General features: G+C 42.3%; 1 protein-coding gene across 1 annotated transcript in view; it reads right to left on the bottom strand.

Moving 5' to 3' along the window:
* The window catches only part of LOC307270991 (galectin-9-like), a 50,804-nt gene extending 38,993 nt beyond the window's left edge, over positions 1 to 11,811 (bottom strand). Inside the window, exons 1-3 of the mRNA XM_080053546.1 lie at positions 11,685 to 11,811; positions 2,392 to 2,480; positions 626 to 833 (exon numbers count right to left, since the gene is read on the bottom strand). Of these exons, the coding sequence (XP_079909672.1) occupies positions 626 to 833; positions 2,392 to 2,480; positions 11,685 to 11,720 (333 nt within the window). The 5' untranslated portion in view covers positions 11,721 to 11,811. The remainder of the gene's footprint in view (positions 1 to 625; positions 834 to 2,391; positions 2,481 to 11,684) is intronic.
* Between the last annotated feature and the right edge of the window lie 613 nt (positions 11,812 to 12,424).

Here is a 12,424-nt window from a genome sequence, read left to right as displayed (position 1 = left end):
GTACAAACTCGACGTCATTGTAAAAGAGGGTCACCCCTCAATTGATCTTTCGAGGTTAAATAAAGGAAAATGAACTCTCTTTCAAAATATCAGGTATTTCATGGAAATTACATAATCCAACATGGCCGACGCCATATGACGTCATAATATGCTAATTAGATGGGAACATTTACTCCCTAGATAAACTTTAGGTCATTCTTAGTATTTGTCTCATTTACACTTTCTCTCTATCTCAAACCACTTTCAATCCAGAGCCTTCTGAAATTTCGGTGTCAAAATCTAGTATTTTTAAAAATAAAACCCGGCGCCTAAAGGGTTAAGCCCCCATCTCACTGGCTGCAACTGTTGGCGACAAATTCCAAACAACATTCGCGAGGGAGTTTCCAAACTGTCTCGAAATGTTTGCGGGGTTCTCAATTTCCTTTGCGAGTCGAAGAGCCCTGCTGCCGGTCGCTAGGATTTTGAACTGTTCAAAAAATGTGTTTGACTACAAAAGATAATCACAGAGTCGTCGCGGGTGACTCCAACCCGTCTCTCACACTTCTCAATTTAGATTCTGTGAGTCAGAAAGGGAGAGAAATGTGAGACAACTTTGTAGATTGTATAATTTTGTAAGCGTACAGACCTGGAAAGCCTCTCTGGAGACAGTGATGAGCAGAGTGAATGGGGAGTTAGCAGGGAACACAGAGTTGTGCTGCCTCTCCTCAGAGCCCCAGCTGCCCTGCTGGAGAGTGTTGGTGACCACGTGAGCAGGGTGGCTGTCATAGCGAGGGTTAATGTGCAGAGCAATGTCTGAATTGGCCCTGGAACCACACTGTAAATTCACATGAAACCTGGGGGAAAAGTGGATTGTTTTATTTATCTATGAGTACAGTGGTAAATGTAATGTACATCTAAATTATTACAAGATTCAAATTTGTTATTTTACAAGAATAAAAGTCGTAATATTATGAGAATAAAGTGGTAGTTTTAGGCTGTGTTGTTTGTAGAAGAAATATCGGAAGAATCTCCCCTCCTGCATTACTTCAGGTTTCACAAATAAGGAAATACAGTGGCTTGTAAAAGGATTCATACCCCTTGAACTTTTCCACATTTTGTCACATTACAACCACACACATAAATGTATTTTATTGGGATTTTATGTGATAGACCAAAACAAAGCGGGGCATAATTGTGAAGTGGAATGAAAATTATACATGGTTTTCTATTTTTTTTTAAATAAAAAACTGAAAAGTGTGGCGTGCTAAATTAAGCCCCCCTGAGTCAATGCTTTGTAGAACCACCTATCGCTGCAATTACAGCTGCAAGTATGTAGGGGTATGTCTCTACCAGCTTTGCACAGACTGAAATATTTGCTTCTTTGCAAAATAGCTCAAGCTCAGCCAGATTTGATGGAGAGCGTCTGTGAACAGCAGTTTTCAAGTCTTTCCAGAGGTTCTCAATTGTATTTAGGTCTGGACTTTGACTGGGCCATTCTAACACATGACTATGCTTTGATCTAAACCATTTAGTAGATCTGGCTGTATGTTTAGGGTCGTTGTCCAGCTGGAAGGTGAACCTCCAGTTTCAAGTTGCAGACTCTGACCAGCTTCCATCCAATCTGACGCTGAATCTGAATCTTGAGCTATTTTGCAAAGAAGAAAAAAAATGTCAGTCTGTAGATGTATAAAGCTGGTAGAGACATACACCAATAGACTTGGAGCTCTAATCGCCGTGAAAGGTGGTTCTACAAAGTATTGACTCAGGGGGGCTGAATACTTTTGCATGCCACACTTTTCAGTTCATTATTTATAAAAAGAAATTGAAAACCATGTTTCATTATCATTCCACTTCACAATTATCACATGAAATCCCAATAAAATAAATGTACGTGTGTGGTTGTAAAATGGAGAAAAGTTCAAGGGGTATGAATACTTTTTCAAGCCACTGTACGTTATCATAAATAGCCTATCAGGACAGGACTTTTTTTCTCATAATATTTAGATTTTTCTTTTCTGTGTGGCCCTTATACTCCGTCGTAATAGATTTACCAATATTTGTAAAATAAATCAATAAAATTATTCGACAATAACAAAGTAAAAAGGGTTAATAGTAATGACAATGAATCCCTATTCAATTTGTTGAACTGTTATGGGCCAGTCAGATGTTAGGGTTACTATGTTTACTGTAATACACCCCACGGCAGCCATAAACGTATAAGAGTGAAGCCAAGAGTTACAGGAAAACTTGGGATCATTTTACAAATAAAATACAAAATATTTTAGGAAACTTAAAATACATACATTTCCCCTGCTAATTATTTCACTGAGACATTTTTTTTTTTCTTTGTTCAAGTTTTCCCCAACAACCATTAGACTAAGAGCTGAGAAATGAAGAATAGCTTTGCTGAACCTGTCGGCTCCAGGCAGGACTCGTCCACTGATGCTGATGGCCTTCCCCTCCTGCAGACCACCCTGGATGGACCCGCTGAAGGGGATTCTCTACAGAGCACATGAATAAACATGTCAATGGATGCCTTTCATTCTAAACACTATATACTTGTTACTGTGAGTATCCTGGGGAAAATGTGTTTTCTTCTGTTCATCACTGTGCTTTCATTATATTAGAATGATGTCCTACATTTTCCTACATACAGTAGCCCTAAATAACATGACATACATACACTGTGCTCACATGGACATACACAGAATATGATAATCACTGAAATAAAAAACTAAAATATATACAGCCAAGTGTCATATATGTCAACTGCTGTCTTTTGTCGAGTAAGTTCATTATTTCACTAATGAACTTCACATAAATCCTGAATTGTAGCAAACATACAAAAATGACAAGGACATGCAATAAACTGGTTCCAGATCTCCATCTCTACGGCTGTGTCTGAAAAGCCATACTAACGTCCTACTCATACTCATCTTGACATCAATTTGAGTATGTGACGGTTGTGTATGCGAGTTTGTGAGTACTAACTTCCTAGAAGATTTTGTCTATAGATCGATAGGATACTTTTCCTACTCAACCGCCCCACAGTGCATTGCGTCTTTTCAAACGGCATGGACGTTTTTTTTTAATTTTTTTTATTCCTTATTGCTTCTGTATACTTCAGTGTAAACGGTCTGACGAACCTTGCTTACACAATCAATCGTTAATTAGACAGTATACTATGGAGTATATACATGTTGAGTATGTAGGAGGGAGGAAGTTAGTACGGCATTTTGAACCCAGGCTGTGTTCGGAAAGCCATACTAACGTCCTACTCATACTCATTTTGACTTAAATTTGAGTATGTGACGGTTGGGTATGCGAGTTTGGGTATGCGAGAAATTCCCGGATGAGTACTAACTTCCGGGAAGATTTTGGGTATGGATCGATTGGATACTTTTCCTACTCAACCGCCCCACAATGCACTGGGTCAATTCTACCCGCACAGGAAAATGAAATATTTTCGAGCAAGTTGCTAGGCAACGACATTGTTTGGGGTCCGCGATCTGACAACTGTACGTGCAGTCACTCATAAACTCTTACAATAGATAAGAGATGAAGATAAATACCTAACAACATTAGAGTTACTAAGTGAAATGAGTGATGCCAGTCTGATAGTGGAGATAGATCAGAACCATAAATATTATATAAAATCAGATAAGAACTGAATACTGTGGTCCACACACCGCGGCTCGTCCAGCTCAACTGACAGACAGCTGAGTGCTGTATGATGAGCTGGACAGAGAGCGTCGGAGGGATCCTCAGCCTCAAAACATAAGCGTGTGAAATAAATAATCAATTAGAGCTTACCTAAAAATAAGTGTGCCATGTTACTGTTTATTTTATTTAGGATTTTAGCTCATTTGGACACTGTTTTGACCGTCTGTTTTCATTTAGGCTATTAGCGATATTATATCTACTTTCAGTTTCTTTACTGAGTCGCCACGAAACGTGATTAGTGTTCTTAAATATAGGCCTACTTAGATTATAAAACAAGAGGTCTAAAACACAGAGGATGAAAACAGGACTGTAAAAATCTAGTTCAATATCTAACCTGTGGAGGGCGGTTACGCTAAACAGCGTCTAAACGGCCTGAATCTTGTAAGAAGAAGAAGAAATTCTTTATTGCTTGAGTATACTTCAACTGAAAACGTTTCGACGCACCTCGCATACACAATCGATCTTTGAGTAGACAGTATGTAGTATATAGATGGTGAGTATGTAGGATGTAGGACGCTAGTATGGCTTTCCGAACACAGCCACAGCCTACTTCTTCTGGCCTAAGAGACACATCACATGACTGCCCCAGCTTAGCCTATCTGCTGCTCGTAGACCTAACATACCTTAAAGGTCTAGTCAGTAATGAAGGGGACCCTCCAACCTAGCATCTTATCAGTTTACAGAGACTAGGCTGTGTTTTAACACAGCACACGCACAGTAGGCCTACAGACAGGTAGCGAGGAGGCGATATTCACAGATTTTGACAAACAGTTATTTTGATTTAAGCGTTCTCCGAAATTGCTGACTCCACCTTTTTCATTTAAACATCCTTTTTAAATATTTGGCGCACCACGCCTCTTTGGGTTCCTCTGGTCATTCTTTATGTCACAATGAAGACATTTACTTTACAGGCCAAGGTATTTTACAGAAATGACAGTGTACCTTCGTTCTGTGATAGCCTTAGGCTAAGTGGATGGCAGCTCTTCCCTGTTCAGAACAGATCAGCAGCAGGCCCTAAAGCTTTTAAAAACCTCCAACACACATGCTATGGGCTTTAGGCTACACATGAACAATTAGGTTATGTTGATTCTTATTGTGTTCAGGTTTTTTACACTTCATTTAAATATTTTTTTTTACATCAGATAGGCTAATGTTGGACGTTGAAGGTTTGCCAGGTTTCCACTTGATCTATATTCTACATATTTCCACCCACCATGAACGCTTCAGCATGTTCCTTCTCGCAGGAATCGATTTGTAGAGCAACGGTTAGTCCCGATAGAGATTTAGGAAGCTGGGCTGTAAAGGCCGCTTCACACGGGTGAAACCATAGTAGGCTACTACTCTGTCTATGTCTATGGGTGAAAGTAACGGCCTTCACACGGTAGACGTCATTCCGCTCGCCTGGCCCCGCGAAGTGACGGGCGGAGGAGTACGATTGTGATTTTTCAACCGCCACGTCTAAAAGATAAACAGCTCTCAACTATTCCAACCAATAGTATAATTATAAAAAATAATATTAAAGTGTAACTGCACCCTTTTACTTGTTTTTTGAGATTGAAGCTGAATTAAATGACTATGTTGTGAAGGAACACATATGCTGGTGTTAATATTGAAAAAAATTGCAATATGTTAAATATCGGCAATTTAAGAAATTGTTTGTATTGTAAATTATTTTAGAACTTTACTAAGATTTGAAAAAAACGTTTTCCTTCGGGTTCGAAAAATTACGTAGCGCTGCACTTTTGGTGCACCGATACGTCATCACGTCGCCGCAAAGCCGGTGTTGCACCGAAAGCTGTGACCTGTCAGAATATGTGACCCTAGAGGGCGCTGTTCTTATTTCTTAACTGATTTCAATAGACTGTAGGCTAATAACAACCCAGTCTCACAGTGAAATGTTTTATTAATTATGTTGGCCCACACCTGAAAACATAGTCTCACAAAAACAGCCCTGCAATTGAGAGATTATTAAGTTGTTTGCTTCCAATTTAAAACTAGAAAATCCCGCGGAGATTTTGAAAGTACGGGCAGCCCTGCGCAGGCCGCCAATCCCCGCTTCGGCGGCGCCCCGCCCGTCGGCCGGGCCAGAACGCTTCTACGAACCGCCGCTTCTTTCCGAACTCCAGTCCCGAGTTGTGGCCGTCCCCTGATGCTGTGTATACAATTTGGTGATGATAGGTTGGAAATCCACAGAGTGAATGTGACTTCACTGTATTTCAGGTCATGTAAGTTAGGGAAGAAAGAAGGGGGGGCGAGGGGCGTGGCCTGTCAAACATTGCATTTTTGAATGATGGTTTTCGCATTTGTGGGGGCCCCTATGGGTTAATCTCGACAAGCTTAGAGGGCCATGCTACCACATGTCTTCTGCACATATCCTGCAAGTTTCATGATGATAGGACCTATGATCAATTAGTTATGGCCAATTTGTTATTAAGCCCAGCCACTGCATAAACGTTTTAGTCAATTTTCCAAGCTATCCTACTAATATTTTCCAGAGACGTGCGTCATAGTCCCCCGGGGCTTCGTGAGACATTTGGTGTTGATAAAGTAAAACTTGACAAAGTTGTGGATAAAACCCTGTTTTTCAGTTCATGCTTATTAGCGAAAATATTTCCAGGTTGACTTTAATGATCCAAGATTTTTTGTAGAGCACCCTAAAATACACCTGTGGGAGAAATTTCAAGTCAATCGGACTTACGGTGTGCGGGGCGTGGCCTCTCAAGCTTTCTTCAGTCGGGGCTTAATAACAGCATTTGTGGCGCCCCCTATGGGTTAATCTCGATAAGCTTTGAGGGACATGCTACCACATGACTTCTGCACATACCCAGCAAGTTTGATGATGATAGGACCTATGGTTAAGGAGTTTGGTAAAGGGGAGGAGCGTAATGTGGTAAAGGGGGGGAGCCTAATTTGGTAAAGGGGAGGAGCCTAATTTGGTAAAGGAGAGGAGTCTAATGTGGTAAAGGGGAGGAGTCTAATGTGGTAAAGAGGAGGAGCCTAATTTGGTAAAGGAGAGGAGCCTAATTTGGTAAAGGGGGGAGCCTAATGTGGTAAAGGGGAGGGGCCTAATGTGGTAAAGGGGAGGAGCCTAATTTGGTAAAGAGGATGGGGCCTAATTTGGTAAAGGGGAGGAGCCTAATTTGGTAAAGGGGAGGGGCCTAATTTGGTAAAGGGGAGGGGCCTAATTTGGTAAAGGGGAGGAGCTTAATGTGGTAAAGGGGAGGGGCCTAATTTGGTAAAGGGGAGGGGCCTACTGTGGTAAAGGGGAGGAGTCTAATTTGGTAAAGGGGAGGAGCTTAATGTGGTAAAGGGGAGGGGCCTAATGTGGTAAAGGGGAGGAGCTTAATGTGGTACAGAGGAGGGGCCTAATTTTGTAAAGGGGAGGAGCCTGATTTGGTAAAGGGGAGGAGCTTAATGTGGTAAAGGGGAGGGGCCTAATTTGGTAAAGGGGAGGGGCTTAATGTGGTAAAGGGGAGGAGCCTGATTTTGTAAAGGGGAGGAGCTTAATGTGGTAAAGGGGAGGAGTTTAATTTGGTAAAGGGGAGGAGCTTAGTGTGGTAAAGGGGAGGGGTCTAATTTGGTAAAGGGGAGGAGCTTAATGTGGTAAAGGGGAGGGGCCTAATTTTGTAAAGGGGAGGAGCTTAATGTGGTAAAGGGGAGGAGCCTGATTTTGTAAAGGGGAGGGGCCTAATTTTGTAAAGGGGAGGGGCCTAATGTGGTTAAGGGGAGGGGCCTAATTTTGTAAAGGGGAGGGGCCTAATGTGGTGAAGGGGAGGGGCCTAATTTGGTAAAGGGGAGGAGTTTAATTTGGTAAAGGGGAGGAGCTTAGTGTGGTAAAGGGGAGTGGCCTAATTTGGTAAAGGGGAGGAGTTTAATTTGGTAAAGGGGAGGAGCTTAGTGTGGTAAAGGGGAGGAGCTTAATGTGGTAAAGGGGAGGAGTCTAATGTGGTAAAGGGGAGGAGCCTAATGTGGTGAAGGGGAGGGGCCTAATTTTGTAAAGGGGAGGAGCTTAATGTGGTAAAGGGGAGGAGCCTGATTTGGTAAAGGGGAGGAGCCTAATGTGGTGAAGGGGAGGGGCCTAATTTGGTAAAGGGGAGGAGCTTAATGTGGTAAAGGGGAGGAGCTTAGTGTGGTAAAGGGGAGGAGTCTAATGTGGTAAAGGGGAGGAGCTTAATGTGGTAAAGGGGAGGGGCCTAATTTGGTAAAGGGGAGGGGCCTAATGTGGTAAAGGGGAGGAGCCTAATTTGGTAAAGGGGAGGAGTTTAATTGGGTAAAGGGGAGGAGCTTAGTGTGGTAAAGGGGAGGGGTCTAATTTGGTAAAGGGGAGGAGCTTAATGTGGTAAAGGGGAGGAGCTTAGTGTGGTAAAGGGGAGGAGTCTAATGTGGTAAAGGGGAGGAGCTTAATGTGGTAAAGGGGAGGGGCCTAATTTGGTAAAGGGGAGGGGCCTAATTGTGTAAAGGGGAGGGGCCTAATTTGGTAAAGGGGAGGGGCCTAATTTTGTAAAGGGGAGGAGCTTAATGTGGTAAAGGGGAGGAGCCTAATTTGGTAAAGGGGAGGAGCCTAATGTGGTGAAGGGACATGCTACCACATGACTTCTGCACACACCCAGCAAGTTTGATGATGATAGGACCTATGGTTAAGGAGTTATGGCCAATTTGTGGATAGGCCCCACCCCTGTGGCGCCCCCTATGGGTTAATCGCGATAAGCTTCGAGGGACATGCTACCACATGACTTCTGCACATACCCAGCAAGTTTGATGATGATAGGACCTATGGTTAAGGAGTTATGGCCAACGTGTTATTAAGCCCCGCCCCTGCGTAAACTATTTGGTCAATGGCGGCCATGTTTTTCAAGTTGTCCTACTAATCTTTTACGGGTATGTTTATTGTAGTCCCCCGGGGCGTCACGAGAAATTTGGTGTTGATACAGTCAAATTTCAGAAAGTTGTGGATAACACGCTGTTTTTCAGTTTATGCTAATTAGCGGGAAATATTCCCAGAAGAATTTTTATGGTCCCAGAGGCTTTTTTGTAGAGCACCCTAACATCACCTGTGTGAGAAATTTCAAGTCAATTGGAGTTACGGTGTGTGGGGCGTGGCCTCTCAAAGTTCTTTCAGTCGGGACTTCATAACAGCGCCCCCTAGCGGAAATTCGCGGAAATTCAAAAAACTGTATAATAGCACACCCCGCGGGGTTGGGGCGCACGTTGTGTGAAATTTTTGCATGTCTGCGTGAAACGGTGTGGGAGGAGAAGCAGCTAGAAAATGTGAGGAAGAAGTCAGAAGAAGTAAGAATAAGTATGGTGGAGAGTAATAATTACTTAAAGGCCTACTTCACCGGTGGGAATATGAAGGTGTATTGAATTCTGAGATCCTATGTAGTATAAATGTGCAAAAAAAAAAAAAATCGGTTCATCCTAGCCTGAGAAAAGGCAGAAAGAGTGTTTTTTTTAACCCTATATTAATCTTACTGTGACATCACAGTAAGATAAATATAGGGTTAAAAAAAAATTACTTTGTAAATATTACTGTGATGTCACAGTAGGAGAAATCACAGTAATATTTACAAAGTAAGGTTTTTTTTTTAACCCTATATTTATCTTACTGTGATGTCACAGTAAGATTAATATAGGGTTAAAAAAACGCTCTTTCTGCCTTTTCTCAGGCTAGGATGAACCAATTTAAAATTTTTTTGCACAATTATACTACATAGGATCTCAGAATTCAATACACCTTCATATTCAAACCGGTGAAGTAGGCCTTTAATTAATGATTGCGCAGTGGAAAAAGTATAGCCTATACACATTTCACTGTGATGAGTAACTAGGTTGGTTATTCACCTTTAAAAAAAAAACAATCTGACCATTTCAGTGCCAATTTTGAGAAACTTCTACGATTTGCGCAATGGACCAACGTTTTTACATAGCCTATATTTCACTATGAGACTGGGTTAATCAATAAGAACAGCGCCCTCTAGGGTCACACATTCTGACAGGTCACAGCTTTCGGTGCAACACCGGTCACGCTCTTTACAGGTCCATGGCTGATCCATGAGCTACTACTGTTATACCATCCCTCCAAGAATGTTATTTCGGGAGTTAACACACTTTACTTCTACCGGCAGCGCGCACACACACGCACACACACACACACACACACACACACACACACACACACACACACACACACACACACACACACACACACCCGGACTCGTTCATGACTTCACTTGATTGACACACGCTACCCTTCGCTCTCCTCGCTCACACACACGCACACTGCCGCGCGCTCGTTCACTGCGCTATATGTCTCCTCACACTACTACTATCAGAGCCGGCCCGAGGCATAAGCGAACTAAGCGGCCGCTTAGGGCCCCCGACTGCCTGGGGGCCCCCTAAAAAAAAAAAAATTTTTTTTTTTTTTTTTTTTTTTTTTTTTTTAGTTTGTGTGTTTGATATTAACATCATACTATGCAAATGTGAGTTATCATACAAAAAAAGGAATAAAATGTTTTGGTCTAGATAATTAATAGCCTAAAAATGTAATCTGGGAGGAAATCCGAAATTATCTGATCATGTCACGTTCACATCCATGCACAGTGTGTATTGAGTTTATTTAAAAACAATTGGAAATGGGGCTGCCCTCAGTTGCCCATGCACTGTGTATGTGCAGCCTTGTCTGTGGAAAAAAAGATACAGTAGCTGGACAACAGAGTTCTTCTGCTTCGTTCCTCACACTGCATTTAAATGCATTCACTATATTACAGAGAAATATGTCCCGTAAAAGAAAAAGAGCTCCAAGCCCAACCCATAATATTTTATTTTATATTCATATTTTTATGGAAAATCCATGTGTCCTTCTTCAATAGCTTGTAATTCATCTGACCCAGTGTCTCCAAATTATTTGTTCACACAAAATTTCTCAGATTTAGCCTCTTAATTTTCCTCTCAAAGTGCACCAGATTCATGCATTTCACTTTAAAAAGGTTAAAAAAATCTCCCGGGGGGTCATACCCCCGGACTCCCCTACAAGGGTCTGAATCTCGGCTGTCTAATATTTTCGCACAGCCACACAGTGGAGGCACTAGCGGAAAACACTGGGTGTGTGAATGATATTTAACAAAGATCTATAGTTTCAGCAGCGCTAACATTGGAGAGGGGCCCCCTAATCATAGTTCGCTTAGGGCCCCCTGAAGGCTCGGGCCGGCTCTGACTACTATAGAAACACCCGCCAACAATTTAGAATAAGAAATGTCCTCCACCTCAGACGACCCATCTTTGTGGCATATGCGTGTAGCGAAAGTGCCGTTAGACTTTCTGTCACTCGATTTTTCAAGGAAGACATGTCATTCAGATCTTCCTGCGTGACAGCTACTAGCAGCTAGCCCCCTCCGCTCCTTCACAGACACCGTGCGCCCCCTCCCTCCCGAATGTCGGCCGGCTGATGTGGGAATGTTTAAAAACAATGGTTCTAAAACGGAATTCAGAATCCATGGGCTGAATGCATTTTTCAAAATCGTCCAGTAGCCTACGCTCAAACAGAGGGTGCAGTTACCCTTTAATGCGTTGCTGTGTGGTAGCCTACGTCAGAATGCTATCTTTAAGCGAACTTAGGAGCAAAATATCCTACAGACGCAAGCAGATAAGGTTGAGTAAAATAAACACAAAACGTAGGCTACATATTGGACCCTTTATTTAGGCTATAGGCCTACAAGTAGGTCAACAAGTAGCCTAGAGTGCGTCAGGCCACTGTCAAGCTGTAATAGCCTATTACTAATAGGTCTGACCTACTCAATTTAAGACCGATCTTTTTAAATGTAGCCTATCCTCGGCCCAAGGGTAGCCTAAATGTCAAACGGCTTTTGCTTCGGTCAGCCCCAGAATAAAGGCCAATTAACGGGACCTTGGAGCCGTGTGTAGCCTACTGGCCGCTCAACAGCATAGCACAAAGCAAATACTTAACATAAGTTTGAGTCACTTACTGGGTTGTAAAAAGGTGACTGCTGGTTAAAAGCCATTGTCCGAACTAAGAGTGGGCAGGTTCGCTGAGCTGCAGGACGTCTTGCGATGCCCGGAGACTATAGTTGCACATAGGCTTTTATGTTTCGATTCACTCGGTTACTTTCGATTTCCCACGAAGGCGTACGTTGTGTAAATTAAGCCCATCCCCATCAATAGGCTAGGCTACAGTCTGAACAAGAGAAACGCTGATTAGGTTTCTGTTTCTAAGTAGGCTATGAGACATTAAAGGTGGGCTAAGCGATTCTGGAGAGTGTTTGTTGACAAAATCACTTTTTAAACAAGTTTTTTTCATGAGTAGACCTATAGGCTAAATAGCCTAATATCTCCAACATCTTTACATCAAAGGCGGAGTCGGTGATTCTGGAGAACGCCTGTTGTCAAAATCACTTTTTTTTTCTAAATCAGTGAATACCTTAGAATTTCATATTTCTCTGGACAGACAGATAGATAGATTTTATTCAACACGAATAATGTATAGGCTAACTGCACTTGGTAACACTTTAGGATATTCTGTTAGCCTATTTACCAATTACTTCTCTGTTAATAGGCCTACTTAGTTCTAAACTTTTCAATATGGGACTGTAGCATCGCTTTACATGAGGTAAGTGAGCAGGGATGTCCCTCCCTTGTCAGTCCAAGGGAAGTGAATGAATGACCAGTCAGCTGCCTCACAGAGATGATTAACTGGAAGTAACAGAGA

Source organism: Ammodytes marinus (assembly GCF_949987685.1).
Source record: "Ammodytes marinus genome assembly, chromosome: 3".
In the NCBI taxonomy this organism is placed as follows: domain Eukaryota; kingdom Metazoa; phylum Chordata; class Actinopteri; order Uranoscopiformes; family Ammodytidae; genus Ammodytes; species Ammodytes marinus.
Note: the sequence above shows the minus strand (reverse complement) of the source record. Positions and strands in the feature narration are given on the sequence as shown.